This window comes from Dendrobates tinctorius, unplaced genomic scaffold (genome assembly GCF_039654945.1).
Source record: "Dendrobates tinctorius isolate UK_male_01 unplaced genomic scaffold, ASM3965494v1 ptg000199l, whole genome shotgun sequence".
Classification (NCBI taxonomy): Eukaryota; Metazoa; Chordata; class Amphibia; order Anura; family Dendrobatidae; genus Dendrobates; species Dendrobates tinctorius.
Genome location: NW_027361866.1, coordinates 10,383,607 through 10,405,141, shown reverse-complemented (window position 1 = coordinate 10,405,141; position 21,535 = coordinate 10,383,607). Strand labels below are relative to the sequence as shown.

Genomic DNA, 21,535 nt, shown 5'->3' with positions numbered 1-21,535 from the left:
CATCAAGACCTGAGGTTAGTGATGGAGAGGTGTCAAAAAGACACCCCCATTAGTAACCCCATAGTCACATTTTAAGAAAAATCAGCACCCAGAAAAAGTCCTGTAATTGAAAGAAACCATAAGTTGAGGATCCAAGAAAAGCACTTCTGAGCATCCGCGCTGCTTTAGTGATAAGAATTCTTCAAAAATCCATATAAATCTTTCAAGTTCTTTATTATATGTACTACAGAAACTACGCGTTTCGAGGTGACAAACCGCACCTCTTCTTCAGGTTACAGTACTATGTCTGCGCCCCCGCCCTTGTTTTCTCTTATACAGTAATTGAAAGAAAGACACAGACTCCTTTAATATTCGTAATTAAACCACACTTATGACCTTGCCCATTCCCTTGAGGCCCTCGTTATCTGCAAAAGAGGTAAAACAAACAAACAACAAAATTCCTCACCTTTCCGCAGAGATGCTTTTAATCCATTAGTCACACGGAGGGTTCAGCTCTGCTAAATCTAGAGGGCAGGCTGCATGATGCAACCATGCAGCCTGTCATCCAGCAAAGAAATTGAGCACCGTGTGCTCAGTGTCTCTCTGTGAATTGCTATTCCCTTTCTGATGGCACCACGAGCGTGAGAAAGTTCTCCTGCTTGCAGTGCCATCTGACAGACAGGTCCTGGGAGTTCACTTCCAATAAACTCACTTCACCTATGTGACGTCGGCATGAGCACGGTTGGAAATTTTAGATACTTTTTCCCACTGCTCGCGCTGATGTCAGAAAGGTGAAGTGAGTTCATTTTCAGTGAACTCGCAGGACCTGTCAAAAAATCCAAAAATAATTTAAAAAATCTAAATATATAGTACCCATGAATTAATATTTTTATGGGAAAAAAGTACACATATTTTGGTATCGCCGCATCTGGAACGACCCAACCTATGAAACTGTCCCACTAGTTAACCCCTTTAGTTAACACCATAAAAAAATGCTTTATCATCATACCACCAAATAAAAAGTGGAATAAAGCACAATCAAAAAGACAAATATAAATAAAAATGGTACAGTTGAAAACATCATCTTGTCCCGCAAAAAACAAACCATCATACAGCTCCATTAGCAGTGTCCTGAAAAAAAACAAGCCATCATACAGCTCCATCAGTGGACAAATAATAAAGTTATAGCATCCACCTAGCAATCGGTTCCAGTACCTCAGCATGGGCAAATCTGAGGTTAAAAAGGTGAAGATCCAGTCCTTCATCCATTCTGCATCCTCCCAGGGCGATATTGAGCCATTTCTCACCAGGACGCAGAGACCGGAGTGGAGATTTCTCCTGGTTTGGCTGGGTTAACATCCTCAAAATTACTGTATTACCTAGATTTTTGTATCTACTACAAACTATCCCGAAATATATTCCATCCTCCTTCTGGATGAGGGTCCAACATAAGTTCAGTTAATTTGTTTAGTAGACGGGGCTTCCAAGAATTCGTAGTACTGTTTTGGTGCTTCAAAAGATTCTGGGGGTATAGGTTTGCCATACTACCGAAGATACTATCTTGTGTCCGCCCATGCAAGAATTTTAGATCTTCTGTACTGCAGAGAATCTAAACTGTGGATATGTATGGCCCATGAGTCATGTCATGTATCAGTTTCCATTCTACAATGTATGTGGCCTATTGTGGCTCAAAATAAAATCACAATTCTATTTAGTCTCAGAAACACGCAAAACTGTCCACATTCCCAGTATAAAGGGAATTCTAAGTGACCCAGTAGGACAGTTATCCAAAATAACAGATAACCCAAAATTCTCATCCGGTGTCTCCTCAAGCATTTTTTTGGGTAGTTCCAAGAGAAACCTCTTGCTTCTTTGTCATGTGACTCCTCAAGGTATATTACGTTCCCTCTCAGTTATTCGAGGTGATTGTCTACGGAAAGCGGGATAGTCTTTTGAATATATTCAACTAGGGCATTTTTTTCTCTACATTTGCCAATCACTTAGAATGGGTGTGCCCCCTTTCTGCATTTGAATCTCTGTATGGCTCCCACTAACCCTGTACACGCAATCTCGGATATCTATAAGCTTCTATTGGATAGTGATTGGGATATACATCCCCCTTTCTGTAGAGCGTGGGAAAAGGAGCTCCATCAAACCTTCCCAAGAGAACAATGGTATACAGTGGGTACGGAAAGCATTCAGACCCCTTTAAATTTTTCACTCTTTGCTTCATTGCAGCCATTTGGTAAATTCAAAAGAGTTCATTTTTTTCTCATTAATGTACACTCTGCACTCCATCATGACTGAAAAAAAACAGAAATGTAGAAATTTTTGCACATTTATTAAAAAAGAAAAACTGAAATATCACATGGTCATAAGTATTCAGACCCTTTGCTCAGACACTCATATTTAAGTCACAAGCTGTCCATTTCATTGTGATCCTCCTTGAGATGGTTTTACTCCTTCATTGGAATCCAGCTGTGTTTAATTAAACTGATAGGACTTGATTTGTAAAGGCATACACCTGTCTATATAAGACCTCACAGCTCACAGTGCATGTCAGACCAAATGAGAATCATGAGGTCAAAGGAACTGGCTAAGGAGCTCAGAGACAGAATTGTGGCAAGGCACAGATCTGGCCAAGGTTACAAAAGAGATGTTTCTCAATACAGTGTATGCAAGCGAGGGCTTGTATTGTGGTCAGTCTATCAGGCCTGAAATCCATTTCAGGAACATGTACAAGCCTCATTTTACTTGGAAGCAGTCTCCTCAAGGAAAAGAGACAGGCGTGCCATTGACCAATCTGAACAAGTCTATGCACTTCTTCTGGAAACTACACAGCCAGGCAGAATGTATCTTTTGCATGGTTTTGAGCAACAATGGAGTAATTGCAGGATATGTCCCAGAGAGTGATGAGGTCTGTGGAGTGTATTACTCACATGACAGGCAGTGCTACAGAGCTTAGGTAAAGGCCTTAGTGTGGCAATGAACATGTTCCAATATGTGTAAGGCTGCAGAATGAATAGGTCTATGGAGCATATTAACCCAGTCTCTTAGACCTGCTTAAAATGTACAGAAACTGGCCAATACCCCCACCTTTTTTATTAAACCAATATTTAGAAAATTTAAGGGAAGTGACAGTTTAGTAACTCATTTAAGAGCCTTGAAAAGCCAGAAATGGTCTTTGTCCAGCACCAGACAATGTAAAGTGCTAACGAATATGTATACCCCATCTAACTAACAATTTGGAAAGAGACATGTATGCTGACAAGGGACAACTGAACACTGCACTGGGACAACGAACTGAATGTGGTTGCTGGCTGTGGCGTCTGTGCAACTGCAGGCTGTGGGCAAGAGCCATCAGCACCTCCTTCCTGGACAGCAGATTGGGAAGGAGGTAACACAGGGGAAGGGCTAGTAGTTTCATCCTCAGACACAGATTTTGAACCCTGGTGTTCCGCCCACCTCCTGGGGTGTTGCATATGTCAGCAGTATATGGCGTATCCTAACAGAGGTATTACAGTTAGGTCCATATATATTTGGACAGAGACAACATTTTTCTAATTTTGGTTCAATGTGGTTGCTGGCTGTGGCGTCTGTGCAACTGCAGGCTGTGGGCAAGAGCCATCAGCACCTCCTTCCTGGACAGCAGATTGGGAAGGAGGTAACACAGGGGAAGGGCTAGTAGTTTCATCCTCAGACACAGATTTTGAACCCTGGTGTTCCGCCCACCTCCTGGGGTGTTGCATATGTCAGCAGTATATGGCGTATCCTAACAGAGGTATTACAGTTAGGTCCATATATATTTGGACAGAGACAACATTTTTCTAATTTTGGTTCTAGACATTACCACAATGAATTTTAAACAAAGCAATCCAGATGCAGTTGATGTTCAGACTATCAGCTTTCATTTGAGGGTATCCACATTAAAATTGGATAAAGGATTTAGGAGTTTCAGCTCCTTAACATGTGCCACCCTGTTTTTAAAGGGACCAAAAGTAATTGTACAATTGACTCCAAGGCTATTTCATGGACAGGGGTGGGCAATCCCTTCGTTATGTCATTCTCAATTAAGCAGATAAAAGGCCTGGAGTTTATTTGAGGTGTGGTGCTTGCATTTGGAAGGTTTTGCTGTGAAGGAAACATGCGGTCAAAGGAGCTCTCCATGCAGGTGAAACAAGCCATCTTTAAGCTGCAAAAACAGAAAAAACCCATCCGAGAAATTGCTACAACAATAGGAGTGGCAAAATCTACAGTTTGGTACATCCTGAGAAAGAAAGAAAGCACTGGTGAACTCATCAATGCAAAAAGACCTGGGCACCCACGGAAGACAACAGTGGTGGATGATCGCAGAATAATCTCCATGGTGAAGAGAAACCCCTTCACAGCAGCCAACCAAGTGACCAACACTCTCCAGGAGGTAGGCGTATCAATATCCAAATCTACCATAAAGAGAAGACTGCATGAAAGTAAATACTGAGGGTTCACTGCACGGTGCAAGCCACTCATAAGCATCAAGAATCAAAAGGCTATACTGGACTTTGCTAAAAAACATCTAACAAAGCCAGCACAGTTCTGGAGGAACATTCTTTGGACTGATGAAACCAAGATCAACCTCTACCAGAATGAAGGAAAGAGAAAAGTATGGCGAATGCATGGTACAGCTCATGATCAAAAGCATACCACATCATCTGTAAAACACGGCGGAGGCAGTGTGATGGCTTGGGCATGCATGGCTGCCAGTGGCACTGTGTCACTAGTGTTTAATGATGATGTGACACAGGACAGAAGCAGCCAAATGAATTCTGAGGTATTCAGAGCCATACTGTGTGCTCAGATCCAGCCAAATGCAGCCAAACTGATTGTCCTTCTGTAGTATGAAGCGATGACCAATGACCCAAAACATAAAGCCAAAGCAACCCAGGAGTTTATTAAAGCAAAGAAGTGGAATATTCTTGAATGGCCAAGTCAGTCAACTGATCTCAACCCAATTGAGCATGCATTTCACTTGTTAAAGACTAAACTTCAGACAGAAAGGCCCACAAACAAACAGCAACTGAAAACCACCGCAGTGAAGGCCTGGCAGAGCATCAAAAAGGAGGAAACACAGCATCTGGTGATGTCGATGAGTTCAAGACTTCAGGCAGTCATTGCCAACAAAGGGTTTTTAACCAAGTACTAGAAATGAACATTTTATTTACAATTATTTAATCTGTCCAATTACTTTTGGCCCCTTTAAAAACAGGGTGGCACATGTTAAGGAGCTGAAACTCCTAAACCCTTCATCCAATTTTAATGTGGATACCCTCAAATGAAAGCTGAAAGTCTGAACTTCAACTGCATCTGAATTGTTTTGTTTAAAATTCATTGTGGTAATGTCTAGAACCAAAATTAGAAAAATGTTGTCTCTGTCCAAATATATATGGACCTAAATGTATGTCAAATTTCCCTTTAAAAAGGGATGTGTGGGTAAGATTTTGGAACTAGCAGAATATATAGAGAGCATGTTTCATTACTTATATGTCCAAGTGCAGACCAAAAATCAACATTAGGCTTGCAGATACATGCTTAACAAGGTTTTTTTTTTGCTCCCCTTTTTCCCAGAGCCATAACTTTTGCACTTTTTGGTAAATATGGCCATGTCTACCACGTACTGAAATGCGGCAGCCATGTTGGTTGTGGCTTTACAGTGATTGGCTGGCCACAGAGCGTCATCAGGTCTATATTAGACCTGGCGTCACCCTGCTCATCCCAGTCACCTCCGGACTTAGGCAGTGTTGGGAGAGTTGCTGCACAGATAGGGACAGAATAGATGGGGTATCAGTTAATGTGGGTACACCATTGTTGAATCCACTAATCCAGCTAAACCAACAGTCCTTCTAAGGGCTCATACCCATATGTGATAAAATAAAGTTCCGATAGCAGGACCGAAAAACGAACAAGTGTCATGCGTGTGTCACGTGAGTACAATGCGAATTTCACACCTAACATCCAATTTACATCTGATTGCTGTGCGATTTGAACATGAGCTTTTACATACAGCAGTTCTCTGTGTCATTTATACATTGTTTTCAAAGGAAATATTCTTCAAAACACACATATATATATTTGTAAAGAAAAATAATGCGACACTCACCAGATGGATTAAATATTCCAAAGTCCTTTTTATTTCATCCAAGTGAACAAAAGACTTTGTATAGGATTTGCATGTTAGGGATTATGCAGGTGGACGACGACCATTTCGCACAGCAAGTGCTTCAACGGGTCCAGGTGTGTGAGGGGGTGGGGTCAGTTCCTTTTAAAAGGATTTAGACACAAGGTTACATGTGAACAAAATCAAATTGTGCATATTTCAATACAATTAATAAAAACAGTGACTCACTAAATACATAACTTGCAGCACTGCACCAAAAAACACCCTCAATTTTTCATTATTATAAGAAGACAGATGAATCTACCTTGTCATTTAACACTAAAGGATCCTGTGCATTCGTCGTCAGGATCCATTTAGCCTCACTCTTTAGCAGAATTTTATTATGATCTCCCCCTTGTGGTGGATATGGAATGGTTTCTAAACCTGGGAGCTGATTTTAAGTAAATCTTTATCAGTCTTTAAAATATGCCAATGCTTACAGATTGATGAATGAATAATATTCTCCAATATAGTGTGTTTAAAATTAAAAATAAATCTTTGCGTTTTATTATCATTCAGTTTTTCTTCATTTTTATTTCTATAGAGCAATTCATTTTGCGTGAATTTTTTTGCTCTTTCATGTGCATTGTCCAATAACAATTCCGGGTAACCTCTTTCTCTAAAGCGACATTTTAACGATTCAACCTGCTCTTCAAAACTGCTGTTATTATTATTATTAATTTTTCGCAGACGTAGCATTTGGCTATAAGGGAGACCTGTTTTTGTATGACCAGGGTGTGCACTATCAAAATGTAACAACATGTTCATTGCAGTTGGTTTCCTATATTCCTGTGTCATCAGGTTGTGATTTAGGATATTAATTTTGACATCTAAAAACTCGAAAAAAAATTGCCACCGTAGCAAGATGTAAACTTCATATTCTCAACATTCACTTCATTTAAATAATTGACAAAATCAAAAATTTCTCCTTCAGAACCATCCCATATTATAAAGTTATCGTCCACATAGCGTAAAAAAAGCGAATGTGTTTGAGGAACGGATTATGCACGCTAGTGGTGTATTTTTCTTCAAAATAAGCCAAAAATAAATTTGCAAAAATGCATGCAACTTAAAATCAGCTCTAATCCCCCTATGTTCTCATATCGCAGATCTAAAAATATAGGAGATATTCTGGTTCATAACAAGTTAAAACCAGCTGAAAAAAATATTTGGCTGAGGCCACATGCACACATTCAGTATTCGGCGAGTATTTTGCCTCATTTGCCTTAGTATTTGTAAGCCAAAACCAGGAGTTGAAGAGGAGAGGAAAGGAAATGAGAGGAAAAGTATAATAGAGATACATCACCACTTCTGTATTTAGCACCCACTCCTGGTTTTGGCTTACAAATACTGAGGTAAAAAACTCATCAAATACTGAATGTGTGCATGTGGCCTAAAGAAAAATATATTAAGAGGGAGTTATAAGTGTGGAAATTGCGCCAGTTGCCACCTCCACATTACTGATCGTTGTTTACGCATAGGACCAATAACACATGTGGTCAGGGGCTTCATATCTTGCAAATCTCAGTACGTGGTATATATCACATATTGCCCCTGCTCTTTCTACTATATTGGTAAGACTATAAGACCACTAAGGCCGGTTTCACATGTCAGTGGCTCCAGTACGTGTAGTGACAGTTTTCTCATGTACCGGAGACACTGACACACGTAGACCCATTCAAAAGAATGGCTCTATGCAGATGTCAGCGTGTTTTCATGGACTGTGTGTCCATGTGCAGAACATGGAGACATGTCCGTTTTAACAAGGACACACAGCCTGCAACACGTGCTGCACACGTGCACATGGAGAACTGTTCACACAGTCCTCCATGCTCACGGACGGCCGCCGGGAAGAAGCGGCTACTGTAAGCACTGTTCCCGGTGGCTGGTGCTGACCACAGCTGACATTCTGCTCTCTTGCTCTGCCTGCAGGAGAGCAGAATGAATGAAAACCCGACGTGGGGTTCCCCTCATTTTCATAACCAACCAGAGGAAACTTACAGCTGGGGGCTGCATACCTCTGCTGTCAGCTTCAGCCAGGTTGGTTGTGAAGAATAGAGGGGTCTCCACACTGTTTTTTAAATTATTTAAATAAATGATTTTAAAAAAAATGGCGTGGAGTCCCCCCTCTTTTTGACAACCAACCTGACCAAAGCCGATAGCTGAGGGCTAATATTCTCAGGCTGGTAAGGGGCCATTGATCTTGGCCCCCCCAGCCTAAAAACAGCAGCTCCCTGCTGCCCAGAAAAGCCACATCTATTAGACTCGCCTAATCTGGAGCTTTGCCTGGTTCTTCCCACTTGCCCTGTAGTAGTGGCAAGTGAGGTAATAAGGGGTTAATGGCACCTTTCGATTATAAGGTGACATTAAGCCCGGATTAATAATGGAGAGGTGTCAATAAGAAATAGATCCATTACTAATCCTACAGTAAAGAAAGGGTTAAATAAACACACTCACACAATAAGAATAAATTATTTTAGTGAAAGAATACAACACACACATTTTTATTAGTATTAGCAGGGCCCCGACTGTAAATATATTAACCCCAACCCCTGAGATGGATTTACACCGTGGGATGTGACTGAGCGCCTGACATGTAATGTATAGATTTGTTTTATTATTTTCAACTTTTTTTCAGAAAAACTAGGCCTTTGCTAAGGATTTACCAGTGTAATAAAGATTATAAAAATGTGTGTGTTGTATTCTTTCATTAAAATAATTTATTCTTATTGTGTGAGTGTGTTTGTTTAACACTTTCTTTACTGTAGGATTAGTAATGGGTCAGTGTCTTATTGACACCGCTCCATTACTAATCTGGTCTTAATGTCACCTTATAATCAAAAGGTGCCATTAACCCCTTATTACCGCACTTGCCACAACTACAGGGCAAGCGGGAAGAACCGGGCAAAGTTCCAAATTAGGCACATCTAATAGATGCGCCTTTTCTGGGCAGCTGGGGCTGCTGTTTTTAGGCTGGGGGGGCCAAGATCAATGGCCTCTTACCAGCCTGAGAATATCAGCCCTCAGCTGTCGGCTTTAGTCAGGTTGGTTGTCAAAAATAGGGGGGACCCCACGCCAGTTTTTTTAATTATTTATTTAAATAATTAAAAATAACAGCGTGGGGACCCCTCTATTCTTCACAACCAACCTGGCTGAAGCTGACAGCAGAGGGATGCCGCCCCCAGCTGTAAGTTTCATCTGGTTGGTTATGAAAATGAAGGGGACCCCACATCGGGTTTTCATTCATTCTGCTCTCCTACCGGCAGAGCATGAGAATAGAATCACAGCCGTGATCAGCACTAGCTGCCGGGAACAGTGCTTACTGTAGCGCTTCTTCCCGGTCCTGATGCGGCACACGTGCGGCACACGTGTGCCACACGGAGGTACCATGTGTCCACACGGACACACGGATAGCTGTGGTACCGTTTTTTCCGGTACCGGAATTATTCAGATGTGTGAAACCGCCCTAACTAAGAGATTTAGGGAACATTATCGCTCAATAATTTCTGGAAAGGGTTCTATGCGTTTAATCAACCATATGAAAGAAAAACATCAGGCAAATTCAGAATTACCAAGATTCGCAGGTTTAGAAACCATTTCATATCCACCACAAGGGGGAGATCATAATAAAATTCTGCTAAAAAGTGAGGCTAAATGGATCCTGAAGACGAATGCACAGGGTCCCTTAGGGTTAAATGACAGGGTAGATTTATCTGTCTTCTTATAATAATGAAAAATTGTGGGGTTTTTTGCTGCAGTGCTGCAAGATATGTATTTAGTGAGTCACTGTTTTTATTAATTGTATTGAAATAGGCACAATTTTAGTTTGTTCACATGTAACCTTGTGTCTAAATCCTTTAAAAAGGAAATGACCCCACCCCCTCACACACCTGGACCCGTTGAAGTGCTTGCTGCGCGAAATGGCCGTCGTCCACCTGCACGCTCCCTGCATGCCTCCTTAACCCGCAAATCCTATACAAAGTCTCTTGTCCACTTGGATGAAATAAAAAGGACTTTGGAATATTTAATCCAACTCGTGAGTGCTGCATTATTTTTATATATATATTTATATATATATATATATATATATTATATATATATATATGTATATTATATGTCAGTGACACACGCACACACAGGTGCATCCACAAAATTAGAATATCATCAAAAAGTTAATTTATTTCAGTTCTTCAATACAAAAGGTGAAGCTCATATATTAGATAGTCAAGTGTTTATTTCTGTTAATGTTGATGATTCTGTCATATCACCTCAGTAAATTAGAATACTTTATAACACCAGCTTGAAAATTGATTTTAAAATCTGAAATGTTGGCCTACTGAAATGAATGTTCAGTAAATGCACTTAATACTTAGTTGGGGCTCCTTTGGCATCAATTACTGCATCAATGCGGCGTGGCAAGGAGGCGATCAACCTATGGCACTGCTGAGGTGTTACGGAAGCCCAGGTTGCTTTGATAGCAGCATTCAGCTCTTCTGCATTGTTGGGTCTGGTGTCGCTAATCTTCCTCTTGACAATACTCCATAGATTCTCTATGGGGTTAAGTTCAGATGAGTTTGCTGACCATCAAGCACAGTTATACTGTTGTTTTTAAACCAGGTATTGGTACTTTTAGCAGTGTGGATAGGTGCCAGGTCCTGCTGGAGAATGAAATTTCCATCTCCAATAAGCTTTTCACCAGAGGGAAGCATGAAGTGCGCTAAAATTTCCTGGTAGACAGCTGCGGGGACTTTGGTCTTGATAAAACACAGTGGAACTACACCAGCAGATGACATGGCTCCCCAAACCATCACTGATTGTGGATACTTCACACTAGACCTTGGAAATCAAGGTCCCAGAGTCTGGAGGAAGAGTGGAGAGACAGACAATCCAAGCTGCTTGAGGTCTAGTGTGAAGTTTCCACGCCACGCCATTTTTTTTTACTATAAATAATCTTTTATTAATTAAATACATATCCAGTAATTTGCACACACAGTCTACTAATTGTATTTAGCACTGACATGTGTGTATGTGTGTATATATATATATATATATATATATATACCTATTCTATATGTCTTTACTATATGTAATCCATGTGTTCTATCCTGTCGGCTCCTGCAGTGATTTTACAGATTAAGACACCACTGCAAAATTTTCTGAAAATCAGCTTCTTTAAATGTCTGACAGCCATTCCATTCCAGTATCTGTTGAACTCCAACCATAGTACACCTCATTCTACTTACTGTGCTTCTGATTAGGTGATCACCTGAGCCAATCTTATTTAAAGAGGGAAAGTATAAAAAATACTACTTTGGTCTTCAGAATCCTCATGCAATAGGACAAGCTGGATGGCCAAACAAGTGCTAGGAATAGCCCAAAATTAATTTTAATGAAAAAATAACTTTTAACCATGTCAAAGGCTTTGAAAAGAAAAGTCTTGAGTGAGGAAAAGAAGAGCTTAATTCTGGCTTTACTAGCAGAGGGATACAGTGAGCACAATGTTGCCTCCATCCCTAAAATTTCGAAGATGGCAGTCCATTACAACATGGCCATATCAAGTCTCTGTCATGGCCAGCCCTATCTCCAGACCTGAACCCCATTGAAAACCTCTGGAAAGTAATCAAGAGGAAGATTGATAGTCACAAGTCATCAAACAAAGAAGAACTGCTTACATTTTTGTGCCAGGAGTGGCATAAGGTCACCCGAAAGCAGTGTGAAAAACTGGTGGAAAGCAAGCCAAGAAAGCTGTGATTAAAAATCATGGTTATTCCACCAAATATTGATTTCTGAACTCTTCCTGAGTTAAAACATGAGTATTGGTGTTTCCACATGAATAAGAACTTGTTTTCTTTGCATTATTTGAGATCTGAAAGCACTGTTTCTTTTTTATTATTTTGTCAGTTTCTCATTTGCTGCAAATAAATACAAACATTTCCTGTCACCAGGAAAATGCAATCTAATCTTATAGCAGCATGTTATGAAGCAGGACGAGCTGAGCAGATTGCTATATATTTTTGTGGGAAAATATTCATTATAACATATGCTTTACATATTTAAACCTCTGCTCTTTCTGGGATTTTCGGTTCAGAGGGCGGTTCTACCAGTGAGTGACAACTTTATGTGCATAAAGGTGCATACAGAGATGGCTGTCAATTACTGATAGGACCACCCACTGGAACAAAAATCCCAGAAAGAGCCGAGGTTTAAGTATTTAAGTAATTAAAACACAGGTTATGCTGAATCTTTTTTTCACAAAACTATATACCAATATGTGCTGTCCCCCTGCTCTATAACATGATGCCTGCAGATTGTACTGCATTTTCATTGGTGACAGGTTCAGTTTAATTAAAAGGAACAACGTCTTTAAGGCTATGTCCACACGTTGCTTTTTTTTGCAATGTATTTCCGCTGCGGAATCGCCGCGAAAACGCATCTCATGCAATCCTATGGGATTCCGCAATGCTGTGCTAATGCTGCGGATTTTTCCACTGCAGAATCACATAGCGGAAAAATCCGCAGCATGCCCATTCTTTTTGAGGAATCGTGGCGATTCCGCACCCATAGAAATGCATTGATCCGCTCACTTTCCGTATGTGGCTATGCCCACCTTGCGCAAAGTAAGCGGACTGTCCTTCAGGCCCTGGGTACAATAATCCTTTAAAAAATAGAATAAAAATAAAAAATAGAGATATAATCACTCTCCGGCAGCCCCCGAAGTCCTTCCCGCCTCTCACCATGCTGCCGGCATCTTCTGGTCCCAGTAATGTGTGGTGCCCTTGAGGCTCAGTCGCCACAGAGGTACTGCACCTTCTCCTAAGGTGTAGTGCCCCACCATCCAGGTAAGGTGGGAACTCCTTTCCACGCTCCAACACTCGCATCCCACACAACAGAGTAATTTAGCAAAACCACATTGCGGCTCCTTGCTCAGAGGGTAGCAGAGCACCTTTGGTGGTTCCCTGCTTGGAACACTAAACATGCTGGGAGGCGGGTGGAGTTAGAACATATAAAAGAGCAGGGAGGTTTAGAATTACAGGTCAGTCCGGGAGGTCAGTGAGTAAGGAAGCCACTCGGAGAGGAGTGGGGATCCCTGGAAGAAGGGATGGAGGAAGGAGTGCTGCAGCTGCCTCAGTGATCTGAGCCAGCTGGCACAGGAAAGGAAAGGAAGAAGCACATTGAACAGTAACCTAAGCATCCATAAGAAAGAGAGATTAGTATGGAATGAAGGAGTATAAGAGAACAGAGAGGACAAGGGTTGGAAGGAAGCACCCTGCCTATAGGTTCTAAGCACAAGGCCGGGGCCCAGTCCCCGAGGTTGTATGGACACTTATGGTTTTGCAGCAGACACCGGTGGAGTAGTAGGCTGAAAATGCACTACTCCCATCTAAGACTTGGGGCACAACAGCACTTGGATAGTGAGCCGGGACTCAGGAGAAGGGAGTCCCCGAAGCAGGCTACAGCTGTCTGCCATACAAGTAGAGTTCTTGGGAACATCTGATAGGAGGAACTCCAGTGTAACTCAGTACTAGGAGATCTTCACACTTAAAGGCGCTATAGAGGAGACGTTCAGAAAGGTACATGTTGGCGGAGTGTTGGAGGGGAGCCTACCATCTTGCCTGGAGGTTGACTGAGTCTCTGACCCGGAGGACACGGCCCAGAGGCAGGCACCTGTGTGTACTACAGACTGTGAGTAAAGCTTTGGAACTGCAAGCCCCGGTGTCCTCCATTCATTCTTGCACTAACACACTCAGCACCGCTACATCTGGGTACCAGCTTCCCCGCCGCCTGCGCCTCTCCTCATCCATTATATCTACACTGCCCTGGGACTACGGCTCCACCTGTTGGGAGCTACACCATCTTTGCTGCGCCATCCCATCGGTCCCAGGGGATCTGCATGCAGCGTTGGCCTGGCACCTCTCTTGCCGAACACCACAGGTGGCGTCACGAACTATTCATTTAAACTGTATTACAAATGCCTCCATTACTTGGGCGCCCAGGGCCACGGACCGGGTCACCGATGCTGTGACACATCCCCCTGACACCGGCCCGGTAACGAGTACCCCACGGCCCTGGGAGGGGTGACCCAACTTGGTGTCACGAACAGGATGAGGAGACCCGCTGCCATCGGGTTCTGTGTGCCTAAGATTTGTTGGACTTTGAACTTTTGAAAATGTGCAGAAGACCCAATTTGATAGACTGCGACATGAACATTAAAAATGTCCGCTGGTGCGGAGAAGGGCGTGAAGAGATGGGAGGTCCTAGGAAAAGACCGTGAAGAGTCTTGGGCCTCTCCTGCCTGAACTACTATGTGACAGCAACCTGGCCCACCCCCCGAGGGGTTCGTATACTGGCTTGGTATGGAGGCGCTGGAAGAAGACGCCACTCCCGGAAGGAGGAGCAGAAGAAGACAGTGGTGGGAAAGGGGCCGAGGCAGGAAGAAGAACGCCAGAGCGCCATTTTGGAAGAAGAAGGAAGGAGGCCTGCGGAGCGCAGGGAAGCTGATCTCCCCGGCACCATGGCTGAAGGCTCCGACCCCGTAGTACAGATGAACCGCCAGCAGCTGGAGGACGAAATTGCCCAGCTGACGCGCCGCCTGCAACTGAGGCAGGAAGCGCTATGGACACTGAACTGGCAGCGCACCCAGGAGAGGCCTACACCTGCGGTACCCGTGATACCGGTATCCGCCGCTGCTGCACCCGATTCTGTCCAGGCAGATTCCGTGGAGCCTGCCGCCGCCATCATACCACCGGAGGAAGAATTATATGAGGCCCCGGGAGCTGAAGCGGAGGAAGAGAAGCCCCCGTCCGGACCTGACGCGGCTGCGCAGGTCCCGCCAGAGACCCCCGCGGATCCGGAGCCGCCATAAGCTCCACCGCCGTCCCTGGTGTCCCACCGGGCAGTGCCCACTGCCACTATGCCTGCACCGGAGCAGAGGTCACACTGCCGAGAAGTACCAGGTATATACCCTGGCCCTCCTAATGGGTTACCCTCTGAATTCACGTTGTCAGAGGCGGGCTTGCGGCAACTAGAAATGGGGCAGTTGGAAGAGTCAGCTGGGGGCACTAGTCTGTCGGAGATGAGGAGGTGGAAGAGGTCCCTACTGAGAAGGGTACGGCTGGAACAGGCGCGCACGATTCAACATCTTCGGGGATTGGAAGAATCTAGGTCGCTTAGGGATAGTGATCTCGGGATCCCTTGGCTGCAAAGCCCCCGCGTAGCCGCTTACCAACGCCAACAGGCTATGGCTTCCCCTGGCGTTAGGCCTCGTACCAGAGCAACGGAACCACCTGCCAATGGAGAGCAGCTGATGGGCATTGATAAGCATCATGGGTTCCCTTTACCACAGCTTCAAGGCCCTAGGTGACAATCGCTCCAGTTGCCACCACCATGCCCTTTGGCAAGCAACCAGCAGCAGGATGAAGATACCCAAAGTATTTCACCAGGTAGCGGTTCCCAATTGTCAGCTTCCAGAACCCCAGGAAGGGACCACCCACTAGTAACCTGCAAAATAACTGACTCTCGTTACCCAGGAGGGTATTTGCATAGATGTGCTTTGTTTCCTATTATGTTCCAGTTTTTGTTTTTTCAGAGTTGTCCTGTTTTGATTGGCAGCGTTTCTTCAATTAGAACTGTGGAGATCATGATCGCTGAATGATCCAGAACTATGTTTGTAAATAGTTGCACCTCTTTAGGTGCCCTCTCTTGGTTTTACATAGGACACTTTGCGAAGATAATGTCTACCTCAAAGGACGCTGCAAGAGATCCCGGCAGGGAGTGGTGTCCAGCACTTACAAGAATTACTGAAAGTTTTAATGTAGAGTATTTGAAAATGTGTCTTATGAGAGTAAATGGCTTTTATATAGAATTAAGAATGTTTTGATACAGAGATGAGAGATTTGAATAAAGAATTGAAAATGTAGATGGTGAATGTCACTTTGAGCTAATGATAGAGAAATAGAACATGTGAAACAGGAAAGATGATGCAGAAATGTGTTGATGAAGAATACTGAAGTGATAGTGAGTAACAGTTAATAGCACTTTGAATTATGTATAGTATTGAAAATTGCACTTTTGAATTAAGATTTTAGATAGTTAATTAAGAATTGTTTGCAACGTTCAAGAACGAGTGCCTCTCACATTGGGAAGTTTAGTATAAGAAATGTTTATTCAGCATTACAAAAAATTTGTATGTTCCTGTATTGTCAACTTTGTTTGCCTTGCAGCCTGCGGACGAGCTGTGTTTAACGGGGGGGTATGTGGCACCCCTGAGGCTCAGTCGCCACAGAGGTACTGCACCTTCTCCTAAGGTGTAGTGCCCCACCATCCAGGTAAGGTGGGAACTCCTTTCCATGCTCCAACACTCGCATCCCACACAACAGAGTAGTTTAGCAAAACCACACTGCGGCTTCTTGCTCAGAGGGTAGCAGAGCACCTTTGGTGGTTCCCTGCTTGGAACACTAAACGTGCTGGTAGGCGGGTGGAGTTAGAACAGGTAAAAAAGCGGAGAGGTTTAGAATTACAGGTCAGTCCGGGAGGTCAGTGAGTAAGGAAGCCACTTGGAGAGGAGTGGGGATCCCTGGAAGAAGGGATGGAGGAAGGAGTGCTGCAGCTGCCTCAGTGATCTGAGCCAGCTGGCACAGGAAAGGAAGGGAAGAAGAAGGACATTGAACAGTAACCTAAGCATCCATAAGAAAGAGAGATTAGTATGGAACGAAGGAGTATAAGAGAACAGAGAGGACGAGGGTTGGAAGGAAGCACCCTGCCTATAGGTTCTAAGCACAAAGCCGGGGCCCAGTCCCAGAGGTTGTATGGACACTTATGGTTCTGCAACAGACACCGGTGGAGTAGTAGGCTGTAAATGCACTACTCCCATCTAAGACTTGGGGCACAACAGCACTTGGATAGTGAGCCGGGACTCAGGAGAAGGGAGTCCCCGAAGCAGGCTACAGCTGTCTGCCATACAAGTCGAGTTCTTGGGAACATCTGATAGGAGGAACTCCAGTGTAACTCAGTACAGGAGATCTTCACACTTAAAGGCGCTATAGAGGAGACGTTCAGAAAGGTACATGTTGGCAGAGTGTTTGGAGGGGAGCCTACCAGCTTGCCTGGAGGTTGACTGAGTCTCTGACCCGGAGGACACGGCCCAGAGGCAGGCACCTGTGTGTACTACAGACTGTGAGTAAAGCTTTGGAACTACAAGCCCCGGTGTCCTCCATTCATTCTTGCACTAACACACTCAGCACCGCTACATCTGGGTACCAACTTCCCCGCCGCCTGCGCCTCTCCTCATCCATTACATCTACACTGCCCTGGGACTATGGCTCCACCTGTGGGGAGCTACACCATCTTTGCTGCGCCATCCCATCGGTCCCAGGGGATCTGCATGCGGCGTTGGCCTGGCACCTCTCTTGCCAAACACCATAGGTGGCGTCACAAACTATTCATTTAAACTGTATTACAAACGCCTCCATTACTTGGGTGCCCAGGGCCATGGACCGGCTCACCGTTGCTGTGACACATCCCCCTGACACCGGCCCGGTACCGAGTACCCCACGGCCCTGGGAGGGGCGACCCAAATGCTTTGCGCGAATGACCGCTTATGACGTTGCGCTCTTGTGAGCGTGACGTCATCTCAGGTCCTTCACGCAAAGCATTACTGGGACCGGAAGATGCCGGGAGCGCCGCAGAGCAGATCGGGGGCCGTCGGAAGGTGATAATAACAATATTTTTTATATTTTTTATTATTTCAACATCCTATCTATCACATTTCCAAGCGATGCTAATCGCTTGGAATGCGCAAGTGCGGAAATGTTGCTGAAATTTCTGCAGCATTTCTGCACGTGTGCACATAGCCTAAAGGGATTGTACAGAGTTGGAAAGACATGACTGTTTTCATCCACAAACAGTGAGCTACAGTACCAATCACCCTGATGGATGTGGTATTGAACCTCACCCCCATTTGCTTCAATAGAACATTGTCACACCGTGCCACCTCATGTTTATTTATATGTGTCACTGTTCCTCGGAAAAAGCAGTTTTTCTAAGGTCTCATTCAGACGTCAGTTTTTTTGATATTAGAGAAAAATGGAACATGTTTCTTCAGTATTTGTCATCAAGAGTTTATCAGACTTTGGTCCCAGTTTCATCAGTTTTTTTCACTGATGAGAAAAAAAATTCTCCAACTTCTCCTAACAGTCAGTGAAAAACTGACATCTCAGTGAGGTCTAAGGCAGGTTTCACACGTCAGTGTCTCCGGTATGTGTGGTGACAGTTTCTCACGTACCAGAGACACTGACACAGGTAGACACATTCAAATGAATGGGTCTATGTACATGTCAGCATGTTTTCATGAAGTGTGTGTCCCTGTGCAAAACACGCTGACATGTCCGTCTTTGAGCAACAGCACCGATCATACGGACCCATACAAGTCAATGGGTCCATGTAAACATGTAACGCACACGGATGCCATCCGTGTGCCTTCCGTATGCGTTTTAAAAGTCATAGGGTAAAAATTGAGACAAAGACACGGACATACGGACAGCACACGGATCAAACACGAATGATACACACGGATAGCACACGGAAGCCACACAAATGTGACAAATTGCCACACAGACACGGATATCTCCGGTACCGTTTTTTCCAGTAGGCCGGGATCACACTTGTGATTTAAACGGCCGAGTCTTGCATGGTAATACACGGCGCTGCCGCCGGGACTCAGGAGCGGGGTGTGCGGCCGCATAGCAATACATGGAGCTGCACGCCCCGCTCCTGAGTCCCGGTGGCAGCGCCGTGTATTACCATGCGAGACTCGGCCGTTTAAATCGTAAGTGTGATCCCGGCCGTACCGAAAATATCAGGACATGTGAAACTGGCCTAAGTCTGTATAGCTCTTTCAATTTAGGCACACAACACAGAAAAGGAGAGTGGAAGAATCCACTAGTCAATGCAGTCATACATTTCCAGAAGTAAAACTGGCAATGGTTTAAAGCAGAGTTCAAAGAAAAGATGCCCCCATATTGTTATTATGTGTAGAATACAAGTTTTTAGTAAAACAGATGTCTGATGAATGATCTGAAAGGTATAAAGAGGATTGAAATGCTTAATTCAATAGCTTAACATCTTATTATACTTACTTTTTCTTTCAAGTAGGATAAAACCATATTGACAATTTCATTTGAGACGGGCATCATATGTTTTTGATATATCAATGAAAATGCCATGTTCTTGTACAAGTTGACTGCCATGATAATCTGTGCTTGATTTTGTTGCTGCTAGTTCTGGTGAAAAAATCTGTCAAATGAAATGTAACTTTTATTGCAGTTGATAATGTCGACCATTTCACAATATTTTTCTTTCTCTGTAAATATAAAAGATGGTAAATAATGAAAAGTACATAGGGTACAAAGAACATGAGATAACAAAGAGCCAGCATGTGTGCAAAACATACAATAAGTGCCAAAAAGGAACATTTTATTTAAGTTAATTGCTGAAATGTGAGTGAACCATGGGAATAAATCATGATGTGAGTTGTCCCAACAAACACACTAAGGCTATGTTCACATACTGAATATTACTGCTCTTCGCAGTAAATTCGCAAGAATTCACATGCCTTTAACCATTTTACGACCTTGCACGTATAGGTACATCATAGGCTCTGTACTCCCCTTTGATATGAGCTTCGAAGCTGAGCCCACATCTTTCCCGGCATGTGATCAACTGTCACGTGTCTCTAACAGTCACAGATTGAATCGCGCTACACTCACGTCTGTTAACATCTTATATGCTGCTGTCAATCAATGACAGCGGCATGTAACTCAAGCACGCTGGAAGGGTATCATAAAAATCATAAAACCTGACCATCGGCGCCTCTGTTGTGTGATCGTGGGGCGTCGATGGGTTGGCATGACAGCAGGGGGTTCTGATTTTTTGCTACAAATATCTGGGCTGAAGCCTTTCTATGTGTAGCACAAGATACCGGAAGATCGCAGCTTCAGTTCTCCTATTGAAACATGTAAAAAGTTAAAAGAAAGTTTTAAAAAATATTAAAAAACTAAAAAAGTATAAAATGTTCAAATCATACCCCTTTTGCCCCATTCTAAATAAAACAATGAAAGATAAATAAAAATTACACGTTTGGTATCACTACATTCAGGAATGTTCGATCAAAATATAAAGTAAATTAATCTGATCGGTAAACGGCGTAACAAGGAAAAAATCGAAACACCAGAATTCCATTTTTTACTCGCCGCAATATTGCAATAAAATGCAGTAAATATAAAAAAGGAAAAACCAGCTCACCCCTCAATGTAGCTCGATCTGCACAGAAGCCTGCGATCCATGCCACTGCACATCATTGGTTAGACACAGGGAAGGAAGAAGTTGATCCAGCTTCTGATTCACAGTTTAAAGAAACGTGGTTTAAAATCATGAAGTCTTTATTTCCAGAAGAGTTAAAAATCAATAGAGAAATTCAAAAATACAAAATATAGGAAACAAAATCCTATGTGGTGGAGTAGCTGTAGGGGTGACACAAAAAAAAATAATGCTATCAGATGCGTTTCGAACACAAGTGCGTTGTCATGTCGGACACTGTTCACACCAGGGTGTCCGGCAGACAGCGGTAATACCCTGTTGGGTATTCTGTTCCAGTCGGGATAGGGTTAACCAGGTTGTCATGCTGGCTGAGGGCTGGGCCACGCCCTAGGTCTTTAAATAGTTCGTCCTGACTATGGGCGTCGCCGACTATAGCTTTAGCCTAGTGCTAGCAATACCGGTCAGCAGTGGTGGTGTTGGAGCGTCTGATATCTGGTGCAGTATATCCCTCAGTGGTTCTTTCTCCAATCTGTTATATATATATTTGGTTGCCCTTGCACATTATTGTATTCCCTTGTGTATTTACTGTGTGGTGTTTTCTTTTACCCCTGTCCATACGTATTTGTGGGGTCTGGTGTCTGGTCCCCTCACTGGGTGGAGGGAGGTGGGTTCAGCTTAGGGCTGGACAGGAGACAGGGACAGGGTGGAGGCTCAGGCAGGCACACCTACAGTGTAAACCCTGGGTAGAGGGACAGACAGGGTTCCCCTAGTCTGAGGGACATCACAGGGGTCCCGGGGATTTTCCCTAAAGTAACCTAGGCATTCCATGACATTAATGTCATGGAATGCCTAGGTTACTTTAAGCAAAAACCCCGGGACCCCTGTGATGTCCCTCAGACTAGGGGAACCCTGTCTGTCCCTCTACCCAGGGTTTACACTGAAGGTGTGCCTGCCTGAGCCTCCACCCTGTCCCTGTCTCCTGTCCAGCCCTAAGCTGAACCCACCTCCCTCCACCCAGTGAGGGGACCAGACACCAGACCCCACAAATAC

The 21,535-nt window shown here is 43.8% G+C and overlaps 1 protein-coding gene across 1 annotated transcript in view; it reads right to left on the bottom strand.

Moving 5' to 3' along the window:
• LOC141056742 (uncharacterized) overlaps positions 1-19,463 on the bottom strand; it is a 44,787-nt gene extending 25,324 nt beyond the window's left edge. Inside the window, exon 1 of the mRNA XM_073553193.1 lies at positions 19,306-19,463. Within this exon, the coding sequence (XP_073409294.1) occupies positions 19,306-19,416 (111 nt within the window). The 5' untranslated portion in view covers positions 19,417-19,463. The remainder of the gene's footprint in view (positions 1-19,305) is intronic.
• Positions 19,464-21,535: the final 2,072 nt, after the last annotated feature.